Here is a 23455-nt window from a genome sequence, read left to right as displayed (position 1 = left end):
TGACCAGGACACCAGCATGTGTTTATCTGATGTGACCAGGACACCAGCATGTGTTTACCTGATGTGACAGACACCAGCATGTGTTTACCTGATGTGTCCAGGACACCAGCATGTGTTTACCTGATGTGACCAGGACACCAGCATGTGTTTACCTGATGTAACAGACACCAACATGTGTTTACCTGATGTGACCAGGACACCAGCATGTGTTTACCTGATGTGACCAGGACACCAGCATGTGTTTACCTGATGTGACAGACACCAGCATGTGTTTACCTGATGTGACCAGGACACCAGCATGTGTTTACCTGATGTGACAGACACCAGCATGTGTTTACCTGATGTGACCAGGACACCAGCATGTCCTTTGTCTCCTCATCCCCTGACACCTTGATAAGCACAGACTCTTGGATGGTGATGGAGCCATCACTGGAGTATTGAATGGAAGAGTCCTTCAGATCACTGCAACACACCAACACATCAATATACCGTATTCGACGTAATAAGCGCCCAGGGGCCAGGGCGCTCTCAAAATTAGAAATAGAGAGCTCTTATTGGAATATTATTTTGGTGAAAAAAACAGAGTTGAAAGATAAATTTCATGGTTTATGCTGACAGCCTGAAATGTTTATATACTACAGATATTTTTTTCCAGAATTTAATTGCCCATAATTAAGGGTGCATGTAACACATAAGTGTGTATGATACACGAATAAATAAGTCTTGTGTACATTGATCAATCGGATGGGGTGCTAATTGGGATTGTTCACTAGCAAATATATTAGCAAATATCGCTGTGGGCACTCATAAGAGCGGGGCGCTTATTACATCGAATACGGTATAACTACATGTCTGAAAGTCCTGATATGTCAGCTTCATGTGTAAAGAAAGTCCAAAGCAATGTGATTGCTAATCCCACAAGTATGATGCTCAAAACTAAGCCCTCGTGAAGAACCGGGTTAGAATGGTCTTCTGCAACCTAGGCTTGTCGTATGAGGCGACTAACAGGATTGGGTGGTAGGTTTCGCTGCTTTTGTTGATGTATGCTATCTTATCCCAATTGCATTGATCGATGCTCATGATGTCAATCACTGGAATATTTACAGACCACTGTCACATAGCTGGAGCTTTGTTGAGTCTGGTGTTAAACAGCATACACACAAGCAAACCAAGGATCATATTTAAGTCTTGGATTTAAAACCCAAATCAGCAAATTCTGACATAGTCATTTATTTTAGGGGAGGGGGAGAGGAATGGAGGCAGTGACATAAAAAAAAGGAAGGGATCGGCAAAATATGATACAGTCCTAAGACCAATCTTACCCCTCCTAACATACATTAATTCAAAAAAGCATCAGAAAAACAATTAGAACTTTGTGTTGAATTTAACACATATTTAAAGATATGACATTCCTTTGCCTACCTCTTCAAGAGATTATAAATCTTGTCCACAGTTTGCATGACGGTTCCCCCTTCATCAACAGATACAGTGCATGTGAACCGGAGCTGATGTTCCTCCAGGCCCAGCTCCCGGAACGCCTGTGCAGGCTCCACCAGCTGCAGCTTCTGAAACACCAGGTGTTCTTGAGGCAATGTGTCTGAGCAGGTGTTTGGTTGATGTTGTGTCGTAACAGGTGCTTGCTTGGGGTTATATCATAACAGGTGCTTGCTGAGGGCCTTGTCATAATAGGTGCTTGCTTGGGGGGGCCATGTCATAACAGGTGCTTGGTTGGTGCCATATACTAACAGGTGCTTGGTTGGGGCCATGTCATAACAGGTGCTTGGTTGGTGCCATATACTAACAGGTGCTCGGTTGGGACCATATACTAACAGGTGCTTGGTTGGGGTTATGTCATAACAGGTGCTTGGTTGGGGCCATGACATAACAGGTGCTTGGTTGAGGTTATATCATAACAGGTGCTTGGTTGGGACCATATACTATCAGGTGCTTGGTTGGTGCCATATCATAACAGGTGCTTGGTTGGGACCATGTCATAACAGGTGCTTGGTTGAGGTCATATCATAACAGGTACTTGGTTGGAGTTATATCATAACAGGTCCTTGGTTGAGGTCATATCATAACAGGTACTTGGTTGGGGTTATGTCATAACAGGTGCTTGGTTGGGACCATATACTAACAGGTACTTGGTTGGGGTTATGTCATAACAGGTGCTTGGTTGGTGCCATATACCAACAGGTGCTTGGTTGGTGCCATGTCATAACAGGTGCCAGTACCTTGACAGTGTCCTGACTGTGAGCGCTCCCCCAAATGACGAGCATCAGGCAGGGTAACAAGAAGTACCATTTTACAATGTCTTATGGTAGGACGCGTCAAGGTGATCTAACCACTGACCTTCCACCCTCTGATGATCACAGAAACCTGCATCACTTACATTGCCTTTCATCATCAGAGCTCCATGCAGGGTTCGGGGCTGTTTCGGATCATGAGGGTCGGAACCTGGAAAAGACATTGTCTGATCAACAACACAGTTTTATCCTCATAACATGAATATTCATAATGCGCCAAATCCACATCCTAAAGCATGCCCAAAGTGCTACATAATCACCCCCATAAATGTGCACTTGATTTTTACTTTCATCTCCCTTGAAAGGCACGAGAAGGTTTAGTCACATTAACATCTCAGCCTACCGGGTACCCATTCACTGCAGGTGAACAAAGAAACTCTCATGAGTGAGTGAGTGAGTTTGATATTACGCTGCTTTTAGCAATATTCCAGCAATATCACAGTGGGGGACACCAGAAATGGGCTTCACACGTTGTACCCATGTGAATCGAACCTGGGTCTTTGGCGTGACAAGCGAACGCTTTAACCACTAGGCTACCCGACCGCTCGAAACTCTCAGGAGTCAATCTGCCGATCAGTCACCCTTTCATCTTATCTTAACGACCAATGGTGTTTTACTTCCACTGATCTGTGACCTGTGCACTGTACACAGGGCCATGCGCCACCAAACCTGTCTCAAAATGATTCTTGCCCCAAGCATTAACCATTGTAAGATGTCAAAAATGGCTGCCATTATTTTGTAACTTGTTTTATCACGGATTCGGCTTAAGTCAGAGGAGAAAATAAATAGTAACTAGCCTGAACAAGGTACATTTGATTTTCAGACTCCATGAGAGTGCAAAATGTTTGTTTATTTGTTGTTTAACGTCACACTCAGCAATATTCTAGCTATATGACGGCGGTCTGTAAATAATCAAGTCTGGACCTGACAATATAGTGATTAATTGACATCATCGATCCATGCATTCGGGATTCGATGACATGCAATTCACCAATTCTGACCACCCGATCCCATTAGTTGCCTCTTACAACAAGCATAATCGCCTTTTGGGTTGCTGAAGACCTATTCTACCCCGGATCTTTATGGGTCGAGTGCAAATGATTCACCAAAGAGCAGAACTCCCAGATATACCATGCATGGAATCTGCTACAACTGATCAATTTGGAATAATATGCATATCAAATTGACTTTATTACTGGTGTTCTTAAATGATCAGACCGCCTCCGTGGTCTTGTGGTAGAGCGTCCGCCCGGAGAGCGGAAGGTCCAGGGTTCGATCCCGGGCCGCGTCATACAAAAAGACGTTAAAAGATTGTACTTGTTGTTACCCTGTCTGGCGCTCGGCATTAAGGGGCTAAAACAAGGACTGGTCGGCTCGGAGTCAGTATACTGTGTCTGAGTGGGGTATTCATGTTAAACTGCGGCATGGTATCTCAGTGAGCTAGCACTATAAATCGGCATCAGTCCGGACTAGTACAAGCAGCCACACACACACATACACGTGCATGCACGTCGCTATATAAGTGCAATAATCTTGGACGCGACGTTAAACCCAATTTCACCTCACCTCACCTCTTAAATGATCTCTAAAAACAGAGCATCCGTTATAATCGCCGACAGAAATGTTAAAAAATACATGTAAAGCAGTGTGTTTTATTGATTTTGCCGTTAAGTAAAATGTTGAAAAAAAACAAAACACAGTTATTGTTGCTATCAATAAAAAAAATATTTAAAATACTATGCCTAAAACCTGTTGAAATTGGATCTTAAAAACTTCCACGGCCCCATTTTTTTCCTACCTACAGAACATTTTGAAGAAATGAAAATAATAAAATATTTTTTTGTTTTTATATTTCTTCAACCTACCAACCTGAATTTTTGGACCAAAAATCTCTATACCCTAAAAAATAATCTGTATACTCATGCTTGTATACATAGACCAAATCCTAAGTAAGTGAGTGAGTATTCTTTTTCGCCGCTTTTAGCAATATTACAGCAATATCACGGCGGGGACACCAGAAATGGGCTTCAAAACCATACTCACTCACTCACTACAGGTATACATCAAAACTTTTTGCAAACTCTGACCAACCAATGAAATGACTAACAATAAGAAGACATTAGCTACTCAGAAAGCAGCTTTTTATGACACAAGTTTCAAACTGGCGACTTCCATTCCAGACTACACTTCAAAACTGTGGGCAGTATTTATTGCGGGCCATGGAAAGTCTCGCCCATTTCAAACGTTTATCCTGATGAAGCGAGAGAGACAACATGATTTTGACAGAATAATTCATGCAGCTCTTAACTGTCGTTCGGAATACCCCATATTAATCTTTTCGAGGTTGCATAATTAGAAAACACATTCCAACTGTCAGTTCCCGGATCTGGTAAGCTGTGCTCCAACTGGTCGGATGAAAGTTCGATCTGACATTGCCCTGCAGTGGGATGTCCTCAGATCTTTGTTTAGTAGTTGCGCGACAAGAACATAGAGGCAGTGAGTGAGTATGGTTTTACGCCGCTTTTAGCAATATTTCAGCAATATCGCGGCGGGGGACACCAGAAATGGGCTTCACACATTGTGCCCGGGAATCGAACCCGGGTCTTCACTGTGACGAGCGAACACTTTAACCACTAGGCTACCCGACCGCTCCCAACAAGAACAGAGAGGCCAAAGGGGGTGCCTTTTCTGTGTAGTCATGGCTGTTAAAATAGAAAAGTTATTTACGAAAGATACTTGTCATTATCGTAATTCTATTTAAAGATTATTATTCTTTGAACACATTTAACCCATTCTGTGCAAAGAACTAACAGATTCATGTCATAATTATATTCTCACAACAGCATTTATATAAAAATAAAATAATGTCAACAAAGAACAGTAAAACAACCAGTGACATATCACAGAAGTACATTCTAAACAGGTGAGAGAATATTAAAAACATTAACTATCACCAATGACACAAGGAAACTTCGGTTTTAGATCGCCAGGAGTGAGTGAGTGAGTGAGTATGGCTTTACGCCGCTTTTAGCAATATTCCAGCAATATCACGGCGGGGGACACCAGAAATGGGCTTCACACATTGTACCCATGTCGGGAATCGAACCCGGGTCTTCGGCGTGATGAGCGAACGCTTTAACCACTAAGCTACCCAACCGCCCTAGATCGCCAGGAACCAAAGTAAGGCAACCATTTCTTTATCTGATGAAATACACAATAATGCTGTCCCACCAAACATTTAAGCTTCATGTGACTCACACCCATCAACAGTAAATATTCAGATATACCTTGAACAGTTTGTTTAAATAAAACAATATGAAAAATAATGCCTTTCTGCCTTACATATTTTATATAATGGGATGAAAATCTAACATTTAATTTGTTGTGACCTAAGTGCTAATTATGTATATCCTTATGCCAGATCAGTTGAACTTGTCTACAGACCAAAGTTTGAAAACCTGTACCCCAAAAGTTTGTCGGAAACTATTTCTAATCATGGATTGCATTTTGATGTATAAAATTTCATGACAATACCGTTCTCTGCAATATTCCAGCTTTTTTATGGTGGCCTGTAAATAATCAAGTCTGGACCAGTGATTGACATCATGAACATTGATCTACACCACCAGGGTACGATGACTAGCCATCAACCAAGAGTCTGACCACTCAATCCATTTGATCGCCTCTAACGACCACCATAGGTTGCTGGAGACCAATTCTAACCCAAAATCCCCACAGGAACATAAAACATATTCAGAAACATCCGCTGATTACCTGTGAATGAGGCTTCTCTCTTCAGCAGGTTGAGAGCAATGTCGACGGGGATGTTGTGTTGCGTGTCTATATTCACAGTCTCCCCATTGGCTGGGTTGAAACAGCCGATGTCTGCAATAAACAGGCTGTGACAGTGACTATAATCATACCAAAATCAACTGTTTATTATGACACGTGAACCCCAACCACGCATTCGCGAGTGAGTGGGGTTAACGCCTCTTTGAACAGTGTTCCAGTTATATCATGGTGTGTGAGCTTAATTTTTGGAGGATCTCTTTAAGATGGGTAAGTCTCAGATGTTTAATCTTTGCCGAAACCCGTGTGCACAATATGGTGCCGAGAACCTAGCATCATAATCGGGTGAACCAGGATTCGAACCCATGACCACAGGATTCTGGCGTGCCCAAGGGACACAACTCTGCACAGCGAATTGCGCTGCCTCAGACAAGTGGGCCACCTGTGTACCCAGACATGCAACAATAGTACCCATGCCGTCCCGAGATGGCCCAGTCAAGCCTGGACCAGAGGTAACAGAGGCTAATTATGAGCGATAAAATAATCGTGTCTTGACCAGACAATCCAGTGATTAATCTCATGAGCATCGATCCACGCAATTGGGATCGATGGCATGCATCAACCAAGTCAGTGAGCCTGACCACCCGATCCCGTTAGTCACCTTTTACGACAAGCACAGTCGCCTTTTACGGCAAGCATGGGTTGCTGAAGACCTAGTCAACCAAGTAACCGCACATTATACATGTGGTCATGACATCGATACAGCCTGACCAGCAGAGTGTATGGGTGTGATGACAATGATGGTCATGATGATATTACGTACCAAACTCCTGCCTTATTTTCTTCTTCAGAAACTCCATCTTAGCAGCCTCTCCGTGGACAAGCATGACATTCCTGGGCTCGCACTGAGAGATCAGCTGCATAATGCCCTTAGCATCGGCGTGCGCACTGAACGACATGTACTGCACCGACATGCGCACATCAATCTGTGAGAAACAGGTACACAGTATTACACAAGAGACCTGATTGCCTGAATGCTACTTTGTAATGATGATAGTAATAATAATGATGATGATGATGATGATGAAAAATGCTATTTAATAATAATAATAATAATAATAATAATAATAATAATAATAACCTATTTGTATGGAGCTTTTCTATACTGGATATGATGCTCAAAGCACACAGAGAATTATTACTTCGGTCGACGGATCTGTGTGCACTCAATTTACATTTTCAGCTTCCTGGGGAGAATACAACCCAAGCTGCCCGTGAGGTGCAAGAAGGTTAACAGTCACATTGCCATCTCATCCTACCATTTCGCACATTTCGAACAAAGTAACTCGCTGAAGGAGAGACCACATGTACTACATGTGCCTAACTGCACCTGATTTGTGAGATTGTTTTAAACCAAAGTTCAGCATTATCGTAGCAGTTCACTGCAGTCTGGACCAGGTGATTCAGTGGCTGACACTATGATTGATGAGATTGTTTGTTTGTTGTTTACTGCCACACTCAACAATATTTAAGTAATATGACGGAGACCTGGAAATAATCAAGTCTGGGCGTATTGTTGCTGAAGACCTATTCTAACCCGGATCTTTATAGTTTATTAGTCTACACACATAGAGGATATTAGATTCGTGTTCATGTCATACTTTGTTTACGAATTTAGGCACGAGTGTTGTAAACATAGTATGACATGAACACAAATGTAATGTTCTATCTACATGTATTACCGAAGATGTCTACATACAGAGACAAATTTTAGTGTTTACCTGTGAGGAGAGCAAGTCGCAACAGCAGCGGAACCACAATTTGTCGAGTGACGTCAACAATCTTCAGCAATGACATTGTTTCGAGTTATTCGAATGACGTCAACAATGCCGTCCGGATGACGGAAACAATACACTGTCGTCTCGTGACGTGATATGACCCTAGGGCACATATGATTTTCATGAACCCTGATATGTTTGCCCTCGTAGGAAATAAAGGGTATTACTTCCGCTGTAAATGTTAATTTACAAAACAAAGTACTTTCCATGAATATGAATTCTTTTGATTATCTTATATGCTCTCATTTGATGCTATTCCTACAACATAACTTTGGCTTCATCGTTAAGCATCCACGGGGACTCCAGGTAAAAAGTGGTCGGCAGAAACCTATTTTGGTCATAAAAGATGTCTTAATGGTTTTGAGTGTTTGGACTTGGTTGATAGTGTGTCAAAGTACCCCAAATGCATTGATTGTTGCTCATAATATCTATCACTGGTACAGACTTGATTACTTACAGGCCACTGTTATAAAGCTGGAATTGTGCTAAGTATGGTGTTAAACAACAAACCAACAAACAATCACAGTGAACCAAATGACTAAATAGGTAAAATTGTTATATATATCTGATACGGTAAAATCATGTCAATCCAAACAAAACTACCAAAAAAAACACATCAGGATGAAATCCCTTCCATTATTTGCAGGTACAAAAAAAACAGCCAACAAAAATATCCATTACCCCTAATTTTTTTTGTTCAGTATATGAAACTGGGGTGGCACAACGACCACCAATATGTGTCTCAACCTACCATCTGTTTATTTTCCATCTCTATCCTCCGAACTCCGTTGAGGATTTTATGTCCCACAGTCCCTGCCACACAATACCCTGGCATGATCACCTGTGTAAAGACAAGACAGCTGTATGGTCACCTGGGAAACAACAGACAGCTTTATGATCACCTGGGAAACAACCACCACACAATACCCTGTCATGATCACCTGTGTAAAGACAAGACAGCTGTATGGTCACCTGTGTAAAGACAAGACAGCTGTATGGTCACCTAGGAAACAACCACCACACAATACCCTGTCATGATCACCTGTGTAAAGACAAGACAGCTGTATGGTCACCTGTGTAAAGACAAGACAGCTGTATGATCACCTGGGAAACAACCGCCACACAATACCCTGGCATGATCACCTGTGTAAAGACAAGACAGCTGTATGATCACCTGGGAAACAACCACCACACAATACCCTGGCATGATCACCTGTGTAAAGACAAGACAGCTGTATGGTCACCTGTGTAAAGACAAGACAGCTGTATGGTCACCTAGGAAACAACCACCACACAATACCCTGTCATGATCACCTGTGTAAAGACAAGACAGCTGTATGGTCACCTGGGAAACTACAGACAGCTTTATGATCACCTGGGAAACAACAGACAGCTTTATGATCACCTGGGAAACAACACACAGCTTTATGATCACCTGGGAAACAACAGACAGCTTTATCATCACCTGGGAAACAACAGACAGCTTTATGATCACCTGGGAAACAACAGACAGCTTTATCATCACCTGGGAAACAACAGACAGCTTTATCATCACCTGGGAAACTACACACAGCTTTATCATCACCTGGGAAACAACACACAGCTTAATGATCACCTGGAAACAACAGACAGCTTAATGATCACCTGGAAACAACAGCAGAATCCTTACTAACACAACATGAGGTGTGATTCACATGCCAATATTTGGATGGAATCAATCTTAAATAGTCCAAACCAAATGAATAACAATATAAAAATGAAATAAATACACTGAAACCATTAATTTTAAAGATCATTTAAGACTGTTAATCTATCTTTCAGGCAAGATCTTTCTCAGCATGGTGGTGGCACTAATATCGACATTTTACTGGTGTAAAATAAAGTAGATATGTTTATGTTTCCAAGGTCTTTGAGTTAACAAATTTTACTGAATTGTCATGATTACATGCAGTAAAATCCTACCATATTGTTTTCATTTGGCGCCCACTTCTTGAAGACCTGCAGAGAGAGACCGGCATGAAGCATCCCTGGAGTGGCAAACACCACCATCGGCCCCGGGTTCTCGATGTACGATCTGTCAAATGGCTGCAAATAATGGGTAGTGAGTGAGTGAGTGAGTGAGTGAGTGAGTGAGTATGGTTTAACGTCGTTTTTAGCAATATTCCAGCAATATCACGGCGGGGGGACACCAGAAATGGGCTTCACACATTGTACCCATGTCGAGAATCGAACCCGGGTCTTCGGCATGACGAGTGAACGCTTTAACCACTAGGCTACCCGCAACCCGCATATAATGCGGAGGACAGCATAGATACAATGACCTTTTATCATATAAAGGCTTGTGTTATCAACGCAATAAACTAATCCAATAAACTTGACACATAATGATCCGATGTATATGCAAATGAGGAACTACTTTCAAGCTCCATATATTAATGCCATTCCTTCTTTCTCAATAAATTATTGTTTGTTTGTTGTTTAATGCTGCACTCAGCCTCATTCCAGCTATATGACGGCGGTCTGTAAATAATCGAGTCTGGACCAGACAATCCAGTGACTGACATCATGAGCATCAATCAACGCAATTGGGATCGATGACATGTTTCAACCAAGTCAGCCAGCCTGACCACCCGATCCCGTTAGTCGCCTCTTACGACAAGCATAGTCGCCTTTTACGGCAAGCATAGGTTGCTGAAGACCTATTCTACTCCGGATCTTCACGGGTCCAATAAATTATTGACTTACGTTTGCAATATGCTTACGTTGGGCTTTTCCAATGTGTCACCATGGCGACAAACATGGCTGCAAGTCATTTATGTGTGCATGTGTGTTTGTTGTTTAATGCCATATTCAGCAATATTTCAGCAATATGACGGCGGTCTGTAAATAATCTAGTGATTAATATAACCAGCAACGATCCACGCCACCATCAAACAAGTCACTGAGCCTGACCACAAGATCCATTAAGTCGCCTTTTATGCATCAGTTGTTTGAGACCAGTTCTTACCCTGAATCAACATGGTTTTCAGAGCAACTACCTTGATGTGTTTGAACTCAAACATGTTCCTCTGAACAAAGGTCTTTTTGATTTTCTGACTGGTCCATGTGATGAACAGCTTGTAGTAGTGGTTTGCCTGTAGGGAAACAGTATCAGTGTTACAAGTAGTGGTTTGCTAGTTGGGAAGTAGTATTATTGTTACAAGCAGTGGTTTGCCTGTAGGGAAACAGTATCATTGTTACAAGTAGTGGTTTGCTAGTAGGGAAGTAGTATTATTGTTACAAGCAGTGGTTTGCCTGTAGGGAAACAGTATCATTGTAACAAGTAGTGGTTTGCTAGTAGGGAAGTAGTATTATTGTTACAAGCAGTGGTTTGCCTGTAGGGAAACAGTATCATTGTTACAAGTAGTGGTTTGCTAGTAGGGAGGTAGTATTATTGTTACAAGCAGTGGTTTGCCTGTAGGGAAACAGTATCATTGTTACAAGTAGTGGTTTGCTAGTAGGGAAGTAGTATTATTGTTACAAGCAGTGGTTTGCCTGTAGGGAAACAGTATCATTGTTACAAGTAGTGGTTTGCAAGTAGGGAAGTAGTATTATTGTTACAAGCAGTGGTTTGCCTGTGGGGAAACAGTATCATTGTTACAAGTAGTGGTTTGCCAGTAGGGAAGTAGTATCATTGTTACAAGTAGTGGTTTGCTAGTAGGGAGGTAGTATTATTGTTACAAGCAGTGGTTTGCCTGTAGGGAAACAGTATCATTGTTACAAGTAGTGGTTTGCTAGTAGGGAGGTAGTATTATTGTTACAAGCAGTGGTTTGCCTGTAGGGAAAAAGTATCATTGTTACAAGTAGTGGTTTGCTAGTAGGGAAGTAGTATTATTGTTACAAGCAGTGGTTTGCCTGTAGGGAAGTAGTATTATTGTTACAAGTAGTGGTTTGCCAGTAGGGAAGTAGTATTATTGTTACAAGCAGTGGTTTGCTAGTAGGGAAGTAGTATTATTGTTACAAGTAGTGGTTTGCCAGTAGGGAAGTAGTATTATTGTTACAAGTAGTGGTTTGCCTGTAGGGAAGTAGTATTATTGTTACAAGTAGTGGTTTGCTAGTAGGGAAGTAGTATTATTGTTACAAGCAGTGGTTTGCCTGTAGGGAAGTAGTATTATTGTTACAAGTAGTGGTTTGCCAGTAGGGAAGTAGTATTATTGTTACAAGCAGTGGTTTGCTAGTAGGGAAGTAGTATTATTGTTACAAGTAGTGGTTTGCCAGTAGGGAAGTAGTATCATTGTTACAAGTAGTGGTTTGCCAGTAGGGAAGTAGTATCATTGTTACAAGTAGTGGTTTGCCAGTAGGGAAGTAGTATCATTGTTACAAGTAGTGGTTTGCTAGTAGGGAAGTAGTATTATTGTTACAAGCAGTGGTTTGCTAGTAGGGAAGTAGTATTATTGTTACAAGTAGTGGTTTGCCAGTAGGGAAGTAGTATCATTGTTACAAGTAGTGGTTTGCCAGTAGGGAAGTAGTATTATTGTTACAAGTAGTGGTTTGCCAGTAGGGAAGTAGTATCATTGTTACAAGTAGTGGTTTGCCAGTAGGGAAGTAGTATTATTGTTACAAGTAGTGGTTTGCCAGTAGGGAAGTAGTATCATTGTTACAAGTAGTGGTTTGCTAGTAGGGAAGTAGTATTATTGTTACAAGTAGTGGTTTGCCTCTAGGGAAATAGTATCATTGTTACAAGTAGTGGTTTGCCAGTAGGGAAGTAGCATCATTGTTACAAGTAGTGGTTTGCCAGTAGGGAAGTAGTATCATTGTTACAAGTAGTGGTTTGCCTCTAGGGAAATAGTATCATTGTTACAAGTAGTGGTTTGCCTCTAGGGAAATAGTATCATTGTTACAAGTAGTGGTTTGCCTCTAGGGAAATAGTATCATTGTTACAAGTAGTGGTTTACCAGTAGGGAAGTAGCATCATTGTTACAAGTAGTGGTTTGCCTCTAGGGAAATAGTATCATTGTTACAAGTAGTGGTTTGCCTCTAGGGAAATAGTATCATTGTTACAAGTAGTGGTTTGCCTCTAGGGAAATAGTATCATTGTTACAAGTAGTGGTTTGCCTCTAGGGAAATAGTATCATTGTTACAAGTAGTGGTTTGCCTCTAGGGAAGTAGCATCATTGTTACAAGTAGTGGTTCGCCTCTAGGGAAATAGTATCATTGTTACAAGTAGTGGTTTGCCTCTAGGGAAGTAGCATCATTGTTACAAGTAGTGGTTTGCCTCTAGGGAAATAGTATCATTGTTACAAGTAGTGGTTTGCCTCTAGGGAAGTAGTATTATTGTTACAAGTAGTGGTTTGCCTCTAGGGAAATAGTATCATTGTTACAAGTAGTGGTTTGCCTCTAGGGAAGTAGTATCATTGTTACAAGTAGTGGTTTGCCTCTAGGGAAGTAGTATCATTGTTACAAGTAGTGGTTTGCCTCTAGGGAAGTAGTATCATTGTTACAAGTAGTGGTTCGCCTCTAGGGAAATAGTATCATTGTTACAAGTAGTGGTTTGCCTCTAGGGAAGTAGCATCATTGTTACAAGTAGTGGTTTGCCTCTAGGGAAATAGTATCATTGTTACAAGTAGTGGTTTGCCTCTAGGGAAGTAGTATTATTGTTACAAGTAGTGGTTTGCCTCTAGGGAAATAGTATCATTGTTACAAGTAGTGGTTTGCCTCTAGGGAAGTAGTATCATTGTTACAAGTAGTGGTTTGCCTCTAGGGAAGTAGTATCATTGTTACAAGTAGTGGTTTGCCTCTAGGGAAGTAGTATCATTGTTACAAGTAGTGGTTTACCAGTAGGGAAGTAGTATCATTGTTACAAGTAGTGGTTTGCTAGTAGGGAAGTAGTATCATTGTTACAAGTAGTGGTTTGCCTGTAGGGAAGTAGTATCATTGTTACAAGTAGTGGTTTACCAGTAGGGAAGTAGTATTATTGTTACAAGTAGTGGTTTACCACTAGGGAAGTAGTATCATTGTTACAAGTAGTGGTTTGCTAGTAGGGAAGTAGTATCATTGTTACAAGTAGTGGTTTGCAAGTAGGGAAGTAGTATCAGTGTTACAAGTAGTGGTTTGCCTCTAGGGAAGTAGCATCATTGTTACAAGTAGTGGTTTGCCTCTAGGGAAGTAGTATCAGTGTTACAAGTAGTGGTTTGCCTCTAGGGAAGTAGTATCATTGTTACAAGTAGTGGTTTGCCTCTAGGGAAGTAGCATCATTGTTACAAAAAGTGGTTTGCCTGTAGGGAAGTAGTATCATTGTTACAAGTAGTGGTTTGCCTCTAGGGAAGTAGCATCATTGTTACAAGTAGTGGTTTGCCTCTAGGAAAGTAGTATCATTGTTACAAGTAGTGGTTTACCAGTAGGGAAGTAGCATCATTGTTACAAAAAGTGGTTTGCCTGTAGTGAAGTAGTATCATTGTTACAAGTAGTGGTTTACCAGTAGGGAAGTAGCATCATTGTTACAAGTAGTGGTTTACCAGTAGGGAAGTAGTATCATTGTTACAAGTAGTGGTTTACCAGTAGGGAAGTAGCATCATTGTTACAAGTAGTGGTTTGCCAGTAGGGAAGTAGCATCATTGTTACAAGTAGTGGTTTACCAGTAGGGAAGTAGCATCATTGTTACAAGTAGTGGTTTACCAGTAGGGAAGTAGCATCATTGTTACAAGTAGTGGTTTACCAGTAGGGAAGTAGTATCATTGTTACAAGTAGTGGTTTGCCTGTAGGGAAGTAGTATCATTGTTACAAGTAGTGGTTTGCCAGTAGGGAAGTAGCATCATTGTTACAAGTAGTGGTTTGCCTCTAGGGAAGTAGTATCATTGTTACAAGTAGTGGTTTACCAGTAGGGAAGTAGCATCATTGTTACAAGTAGTGGTTTGCAAGTAGGGAAGAAGCATCATTGTTACAAGTAGTGGTTTACCAGTAGGGAAGTAGCATCATTGTTACAAGTAGTGGTTTGCCTCTAGGGAAGTAGTATCATTGTTACAAGCAGTGGTTTACCAGTAGGGAAGTAGTATCATTGTTACAAGTAGTGGTTTGCCTCTAGGGAAGTAGTATCATTGTTACAAGCAGTGGTTTACCAGTAGGGAAGTAGTATCATTGTTACAAGTAGTGGTTTGCCTCTAGGGAAGTAGTATCATTGTAACAAGTAGTGGTTTACCAGTAGGGAAGTAGCATCATTGTTACAAGTAGTGGTTTGCCTCTAGGGAAGTAGTATCATTGTTACAAGTAGTGGTTTACCAGTAGGGAAGTAGCATCATTGTTACAAGTAGTGGTTTGCAAGTAGGGAAGAAGCATCATTGTTACAAGTAGTGGTTTACCAGTAGGGAAGTAGTATCATTGTTACAAGTAGTGGTTTGCCTCTAGGGAAGTAGTATCATTGTTACAAGCAGTGGTTTACCAGTAGGGAAGTAGTATCATTGTTACAAGTAGTGGTTTGCCTCTAGGGAAGTAGTATCATTGTTACAAGTAGTGGTTTGCCTCTAGGGAAGTAGCATCATTGTTACAAGTAGTGGTTTGCCTCTAGGGAAGTAGTATCATTGTTACAAGTAGTGGTTTACCAGTAGGGAAGTAGCATCATTGTTACAAGTAGTGGTTTACCAGTAGGGAAGTAGCATCATTGTTACAAGTAGTGGTTTGCCTCTAGGGAAGTAGTATCATTGTTACAAGTAGTGGTTTACCAGTAGGGAAGTAGCATCATTGTTACAAGTAGTGGTTTGCCTCTAGGGAAGTAGTATCATTGTTACAAGTAGTGGTTTACCAGTAGGGAAGTAGCATCATTGTTACAAGTAGTGGTTTGCAAGTAGGGAAGAAGCATCATTGTTACAAGCAGTGGTTTACCAGTAGGGAAGTAGTATCATTGTTACAAGTAGTGGTTTACCAGTAGGGAAGTAGCATCATTGTTACAAGTAGTGGTTTACCAGTAGGGAAGTAGCATCATTGTTACAAGTAGTGGTTTGCAAGTAGGGAAGTAGTATCATTGTTACAAGTAGTGGTTTACCAGTAGGGAAGTAGCATCATTGTTACAAGTAGTGGTTTGCCTCTAGGGAAGTAGTATCATTGTTACAAGTAGTGGTTTACCAGTAGGGAAGTAGCATCATTGTTACAAGTAGTGGTTTGCAAGTAGGGAAGAAGCATCATTGTTACAAGTAGTGGTTTACCAGTAGGGAAGTAGCATCATTGTTACAAGTAGTGGTTTGCCTCTAGGGAAGTAGTATCATTGTTACAAGCAGTGGTTTACCAGTAGGGAAGTAGTATCATTGTTACAAGTAGTGGTTTGCCTCTAGGGAAGTAGTATCATTGTTACAAGCAGTGGTTTACCAGTAGGGAAGTAGTATCATTGTTACAAGTAGTGGTTTGCCTCTAGGGAAGTAGTATCATTGTTACAAGTAGTGGTTTACCAGTAGGGAAGTAGCATCATTGTTACAAGTAGTGGTTTGCCTCTAGGGAAGTAGTATCATTGTTACAAGTAGTGGTTTACCAGTAGGGAAGTAGCATCATTGTTACAAGTAGTGGTTTGCAAGTAGGGAAGAAGCATCATTGTTACAAGTAGTGGTTTACCAGTAGGGAAGTAGCATCATTGTTACAAGTAGTGGTTTGCCTCTAGGGAAGTAGTATCATTGTTACAAGTAGTGGTTTACCAGTAGGGAAGTAGCATCATTGTTACAAGTAGTGGTTTGCCTCTAGGGAAGTAGTATCATTGTTACAAGTAGTGGTTTACCAGTAGGGAAGTAGCATCATTGTTACAAGTAGTGGTTTGCAAGTAGGGAAGAAGCATCATTGTTACAAGTAGTGGTTTACCAGTAGGGAAGTAGCATCATTGTTACAAGTAGTGGTTTGCCTCTAGGGAAGTAGTATCATTGTTACAAGTAGTGGTTTGCCTCTAGGGAAGTAGTATCATTGTTACAAGTAGTGGTTTGCCTGTAGGGAAACAGTATCAGTGTTACAAGCAGTGGTTTACCAGTAGGGAAGTAGCATCATTGTTACAAGTAGTGGTTTGCCTCTAGGGAAGTAGTATCATTGTTACAAGTAGTGGTTTGCCTCTAGGGAAGTAGTATCATTGTTACAAGTAGTGGTTTACCAGTAGGGAAGTAGCATCATTGTTACAAGTAGTGGTTTACCAGTAGGGAAGTAGTATCATTGTTACAAGTAGTGGTTTGCCTCTAGGGAAGAAGCATCATTGTTACAAGTAGTGGTTTACCAGTAGGGAAGTAGCATCATTGTTACAAGTAGTGGTTTGCCTCTAGGGAAGTAGTATCATTGTTACAAGTAGTGGTTTGCCAGTAGGGAAGTAGTATCATTGTTACAAGTAGTGGTTTGCCTCTAGGGAAGTAGTATCATTGTTACAAGTAGTGGTTTACCAGTAGGGAAGTAGTATCATTGTTACAAGTAGTGGTTTGCCTCTAGGGAAGTAGTATCATTGTTACAAGTAGTGGTTTGCCTCTAGGGAAGTAGTATCATTGTTACAAGTAGTGGTTTGCAAGTAGGGAAGTAGCATCATTGTTACAAGTAGTGGTTTACCAGTAGGGAAGTAGTATCATTGTTACAAGTAGTGGTTTGCCTCTAGGGAAGTAGTATCATTGTTACAAGTAGTGGTTTGCAAGTAGGGAAGTAGCATCATTGTTACAAGTAGTGGTTTGCAAGTAGGGAAGTAGCATCATTGTTACAAGTAGTGGTTTGCAAGTAGGGAAGTAGCATCATTGTTACAAGTAGTGGTTTACCAGTAGGGAAGTAGTATCATTGTTACAAGTAGTGGTTTGCCTCTAGGGAAGTAGTATCATTGTTACAAGTAGTGGTTTGCAAGTAGGGAAGTAGTATCATTGTTACAAGTAGTGGTTTGCAAGTAGGGAAGTAGCATCATTGTTACAAGTAGTGGTTTACCAGTAGGGAAGTAGTATCATTGTTACAAGTAGTGGTTTGCCTCTAGGGAAGTAGTATCATTGTTACAAGTAGTGGTTTGCAAGTAGGGAAGTAGCATCATTGTTACAAGTAGTGGTTTGCAAGTAGGGAAGTAGCATCATTGTTACAAGTAGTGGTTTGCAAGTAGGGAAGTAGCATCATTGTTACAAGTAGTGGTTTGCCTCTAGGGAAGTAGTATCATTGTTACAAGTAGTGGTTTACCAGTAGGGAAGTAGCATCATTGTTACAAGTAGTGGTTTGCCTCTAGGGAAGTAGTATCATTGTTACAAGTAGTGGTTTGCAAGTAGGGAAGAAGCATCATTGTTACAAGTAGTGGTTTGCAAGTAGGGAAGTAGCATCATTGTTACAAGTAGTGGTTTACCAGTAGGGAAGTAGTATCATTGTTACAAGTAGTGGTTTACCAGTAGGGAAGTAGCATCATTGTTACAAGTAGTGGTTTGCAAGTAGGGAAGAAGCATCATTGTTACAAGTAGTGGTTTACCAGTAGGGAAGTAGCATCATTGTTACAAGTAGTGGTTTGCCTCTAGGGAAGTAGTATCATTGTTACAAGTAGTGGTTTACCAGTAGGGAAGTAGTATCATTGTTACAAGTAGTGGTTTGCCTCTAGGGAAGTAGTATCATTGTTACAAGTAGTGGTTTGCAAGTAGGGAAGTAGTATCATTGTTACAAGTAGTGGTTTGCCTCTAGGGAAGTAGCATCATTGTTACAAGTAGTGGTTTGCCTCTAGGGAAGAAGCATCATTGTTACAAGTAGTGGTTTACCAGTAGGGAAGTAGCATCATTGTTACAAGTAGTGGTTTGCCTCTAGGGAAGTAGTATCATTGTTACAAGTAGTGGTTTGCCTCTAGGGAAGTAGCATCATTGTTACAAGTAGTGGTTTACCAGTAGGGAAGTAGCATCATTGTTACAAGTAGTGGTTTGCCTCTAGGGAAGTAGCATCATTGTTACAAGTAGTGGTTTGCCTCTAGGGAAGTAGCATCATTGTTACAAGTAGTGGTTTACCAGTAGGGAAGTAGCATCATTGTTAAAAGTAGTGGTTTGCCTCTAGGGAAGTAGTATCATTGTTACAAGTAGTGGTTTGCCAGTAGGGAAGTAGTATCATTGTTACAAGTAGTGGTTTGCCTCTAGGGAAGTAGTATCATTGTTACAAGTAGTGGTTTACCAGTAGGGAAGTAGTATCATTGTTACAAGTAGTGGTTTGCCTCTAGGGAAGTAGCATCATTGTTACAAGCAGTGGTTTACCAGTAGGGAAGTAGCATCATTGTTACAAGTAGTGGTTTGCAAGTAGGGAAGTAGTATCATTGTTACAAGTAGTGGTTTGCAAGTAGGGAAGTAGCATCATTGTTACAAGTAGTGGTTTGCCTCTAGGGAAGTAGTATCATTGTTACAAGTAGTGGTTTGCAAGTAGGGAAGTAGCATCATTGTTACAAGTAGTGGTTTGCCTCTAGGGAAGTAGTATCATTGTTACAAGTAGTGGTTTGCCTCTAGGGAAGTAGTATCATTGTTACAAGTAGTGGTTTGCCAGTAGGGAAGTAGTATCATTGTTACAAGTAGTGGTTTGCCTCTAGGGAAGTAGTATCATTGTTACAAGTAGTGGTTTACCAGTAGGGAAGTAGTATCATTGTTACAAGTAGTGGTTTGCCTCTAGGGAAGTAGCATCATTGTTACAAGCAGTGGTTTACCAGTAGGGAAGTAGCATCATTGTTACAAGTAGTGGTTTGCAAGTAGGGAAGTAGCATCATTGTTACAAGTAGTGGTTTGCCTCTAGGGAAGTAGTATCATTGTTACAAGTAGTGGTTTGCAAGTAGGGAAGTAGCATCATTGTTACAAGTAGTGGTTTGCCTCTAGGGAAGTAGTATCATTGTTACAAGTAGTGGTTTGCCTCTAGGGAAGTAGTATCATTGTTACAAGTAGTGGTTTGCCAGTAGGGAAGTAGTATCATTGTTACAAGTAGTGGTTTGCCTCTAGGGAAGTAGTATCATTGTTACAAGTAGTGGTTTACCAGTAGGGAAGTAGTATCATTGTTACAAGTAGTGGTTTGCCTCTAGGGAAGTAGCATCATTGTTACAAGCAGTGGTTTACCAGTAGGGAAGTAGCATCATTGTTACAAGTAGTGGTTTGCAAGTAGGGAAGTAGTATCATTGTTACAAGTAGTGGTTTGCAAGTAGGGAAGTAGTATCATTGTTACAAGTAGTGGTTTGCCTCTAGGGAAGTAGTATCATTGTTACAAGTAGTGGTTTGCAAGTAGGGAAGTAGCATCATTGTTACAAGTAGTGGTTTGCCAGTAGGGAAGTAGTATCATTGTTACAAGTAGTGGTTTGCCAGTAGGGAAGTAGTATCATTGTTACAAGTAGTGGTTTGCCTCTAGGGAAGTAGTATCATTGTTACAAGTAGTGGTTTGCAAGTAGGGAAGTAGCATCATTGTTACAAGTAGTGGTTTGCCAGTAGGGAAGTAGTATCATTGTTACAAGTAGTGGTTTGCCAGTAGGGAAGTAGTATCATTGTTACAAGTAGTGGTTTGCCTCTAGGGAAGTAGTATCATTGTTACAAGTAGTGGTTTGCAAGTAGGGAAGTAGTATTATTGTTACAAGCAGTGGTTTGCCTCTAGGGAAGTAGTATCATTGTTACAAGCAGTGGTTTGCTAGTAGGGAAGTAGTATCATTGTTACAAGCAGTGGTTTGCAAGTAGGGAAATAGTATCATTGTTACAAGCAGTGGTTTGCCTCTAGGGAAGTAGCATCATTGTTACAAGTAGTGGTTTGCAAGTAGGGAAGTAGTATCATTGTTACAAGTAGTGGTTTGCCAGTAGGGAAGTAGTATCATTGTTACAAGTAGTGGTTTGCCAGTAGGGAAGTAGTATCATTGTTACAAGTAGTGGTTTGCCTCTAGGGAAGTAGTATCATTGTTACAAGTAGTGGTTTGCAAGTAGGGAAGTAGTATTATTGTTACAAGCAGTGGTTTGCCTCTAGGGAAGTAGTATCATTGTTACAAGCAGTGGTTTGCTAGTAGGGAAGTAGTATCATTGTTACAAGCAGTGGTTTGCCAGTAGGGAAGTAGTATCATTGTTACAAGTAGTGGTTTGCCTCTAGGGAAGTAGTATCATTGTTACAAGTAGTGGTTTGCCTGTAGGGAAGTAGTATCATTGTTACAAGTAGTGGTTTGCCAGTAGGGAAGTAGTATCATTGTTACAAGCAGTGGTTTGCTAGTAGGGAAGTAGTATCATTGTTACAAGTAGTGGTTTGCCAGTAGGGAAGTAGTATCATTGTTACAAGTAGTGGTTTGCCAGTAGGGAAGTAGTATCATTGTTACAAGTAGTGGTTTGCCTCTAGGGAAGTAGTATCATTGTTACAAGTAGTGGTTTGCAAGTAGGGAAGTAGTATTATTGTTACAAGCAGTGGTTTGCCTGTAGGGAAGTAGTATCATTGTTACAAGTAGTGGTTTGCAAGTAGGGAAGTAGTATTATTGTTACAAGCAGTGGTTTGCCTCTAGGGAAGTAGTATTGTTGTTACAAGTAGTGGTTTGCCTCTAGGGAAGTAGCATCATTGTTACAAGTAGTGGTTTGCAAGTAGGGAAGTAGTATCATTGTTACAAGTAGTGGTTTGCCTGTAGGGAAGTAGTATCATTGTTACAAGTAGTGGTTTGCAAGTAGGGAAGTAGTATCATTGTTACAAGTAGTGGTTTGCAAGTAGGGAAGTAGTATCAGTGTTACAAGTAGTGGTTTGCTAGTAGGGAAGTAGTATCATTGTTACAAGTAGTGGTTTGCCTCTAGGGAAGTAGCATCATTGTTACAAGTAGTGGTTTGCCTCTAGGGAAATAGTATCATTGTTACAAGCAGTGGTTTGCCTCTAGGGAAGTAGTATCATTGTTACAAGTAGTGGTTTGCAAGTAGGGAAGTAGTATTATTGTTACAAGCAGTGGTTTGCCTGTAGGGAAGTAGTATCATTGTTACAAGTAGTGGTTTGCAAGTAGGGAAGTAGTATTATTGTTACAAGCAGTGGTTTGCCTCTAGGGAAGTAGTATCATTGTTACAAGTAGTGGTTTGCCTCTAGGGAAGTAGTATCATTGTTACAAGTAGTGGTTTGCAAGTAGGGAAGTAGTATTATTGTTACAAGCAGTGGTTTGCAAGTAGGGAAGTAGTATCATTGTTACAAGTAGTGGTTTACCAGTAGGGAAGTAGTATCATTGTTACAAGTAGTGGTTTGCAAGTAGGGAAGTAGTATCATTGTTACAAGTAGTGGTTTGCCTGTAGGGAAGTAGTATCATTGTTACAAGTAGTGGTTTGCAAGTAGGGAAGTAGTATCATTGTTACAAGTAGTGGTTTGCAAGTAGGGAAGTAGTATCAGTGTTACAAGTAGTGGTTTGCTAGTAGGGAAGTAGTATCATTGTTACAAGTAGTGGTTTGCCTCTAGGGAAGTAGCATCATTGTTACAAGTAGTGGTTTGCCTCTAGGGAAATAGTATCATTGTTACAAGCAGTGGTTTGCCTCTAGGGAAGTAGTATCATTGTTACAAGTAGTGGTTTACCAGTAGGGAAGTAGTATCATTGTTACAAGTAGTGGTTTGCCTCTAGGGAAGTAGTATCATTGTTACAAGTAGTGGTTTGCCTCTAGGGAAGTAGCATCATTGTTACAAGTAGTGGTTTACCAGTAGGGAAGTAGCATCATTGTTACAAGTAGTGGTTTACCAGTAGGGAAGTAGTATCATTGTTACAAGTAGTGGTTTGCCTCTAGGGAAATAGTATCATTGTTACAAGTAGTGGTTTGCCTCTAGGGAAGTAGTATCATTGTTACAAGTAGTGGTTTGCCTCTAGGGAAGTAGTATCATTGTTACAAGTAGTGGTTTACCAGTAGGGAAGTAGTATCATTGTTACAAGTAGTGGTTTACCAGTAGGGAAGTAGTATCATTGTTACAAGTAGTGGTTTGCCTCTAGGGAAGTAGCATCATTGTTACAAGTAGTGGTTTACCTCTAGGGAAGTAGCATCATTGTTACAAGTAGTGGTTTGCCTCTAGGGAAGTAGTATCATTGTTACAAGTAGTGGTTTGCCTCTAGGGAAGTAGTATCATTGTTACAAGTAGTGGTTTACCAGTAGGGAAGTAGTATCATTGTTACAAGTAGTGGTTTGCCTCTAGGGAAGTAGTATCATTGTTACAAGCAGTGGTTTACCAGTAGGGAAGTAGTATCATTGTTACAAGCAGTGGTTTACCAGTAGGGAAGTAGTATCATTGTTACAAGTAGTGGTTTACCAGTAGGGAAGTAGCATCATTGTTACAAGTAGTGGTTTGCAAGTAGGGAAGTAGCATCATTGTTACAAGTAGTGGTTTGCCTCTAGGGAAGTAGTATCATTGTTACAAGCAGTGGTTTACCAGTAGGGAAGTAGTATCATTGTTACAAGTAGTGGTTTGCCTCTAGGGAAGTAGTATCATTGTTACAAGTAGTGGTTTGCCTCTAGGGAAGTAGTATCATTGTTACAAGTAGTGGTTTACCAGTAGGGAAGTAGTATCATTGTTACAAGTAGTGGTTTACCAGTAGGGAAGTAGTATCATTGTTACAAGTAGTGGTTTGCAAGTAGGGAAGTAGTATCATTGTTACAA

The 23455-nt window shown here is 40.7% G+C and overlaps 1 protein-coding gene across 1 annotated transcript in view; it reads right to left on the bottom strand.

The window, feature by feature from the left end:
* LOC124121422 (integrator complex subunit 11-like) overlaps positions 1-23455 on the bottom strand; it is a 40439-nt gene that overhangs the window by 5751 nt on the left and 11233 nt on the right. The window contains exons 9-16 of the mRNA XM_048385180.1: positions 10972-11067; positions 9896-10018; positions 8685-8774; positions 6919-7081; positions 6081-6191; positions 2393-2457; positions 1423-1565; positions 339-462 (exon numbers count right to left, since the gene is read on the bottom strand). Coding sequence (XP_048241137.1) covers positions 339-462; positions 1423-1565; positions 2393-2457; positions 6081-6191; positions 6919-7081; positions 8685-8774; positions 9896-10018; positions 10972-11067 — 915 coding nt within the window. The remainder of the gene's footprint in view (positions 1-338; positions 463-1422; positions 1566-2392; positions 2458-6080; positions 6192-6918; positions 7082-8684; positions 8775-9895; positions 10019-10971; positions 11068-23455) is intronic.

This window comes from Haliotis rufescens, unplaced genomic scaffold (assembly GCF_023055435.1).
Source record: "Haliotis rufescens isolate VD_foot unplaced genomic scaffold, xgHalRufe1.0.p SCAF_55, whole genome shotgun sequence".
In the NCBI taxonomy this organism is placed as follows: Eukaryota; Metazoa; Mollusca; class Gastropoda; order Lepetellida; family Haliotidae; genus Haliotis; species Haliotis rufescens.
The sequence above is the reverse complement of the archived record's forward strand: the minus strand, read 5'-3'. Positions and strand labels throughout refer to the sequence as shown.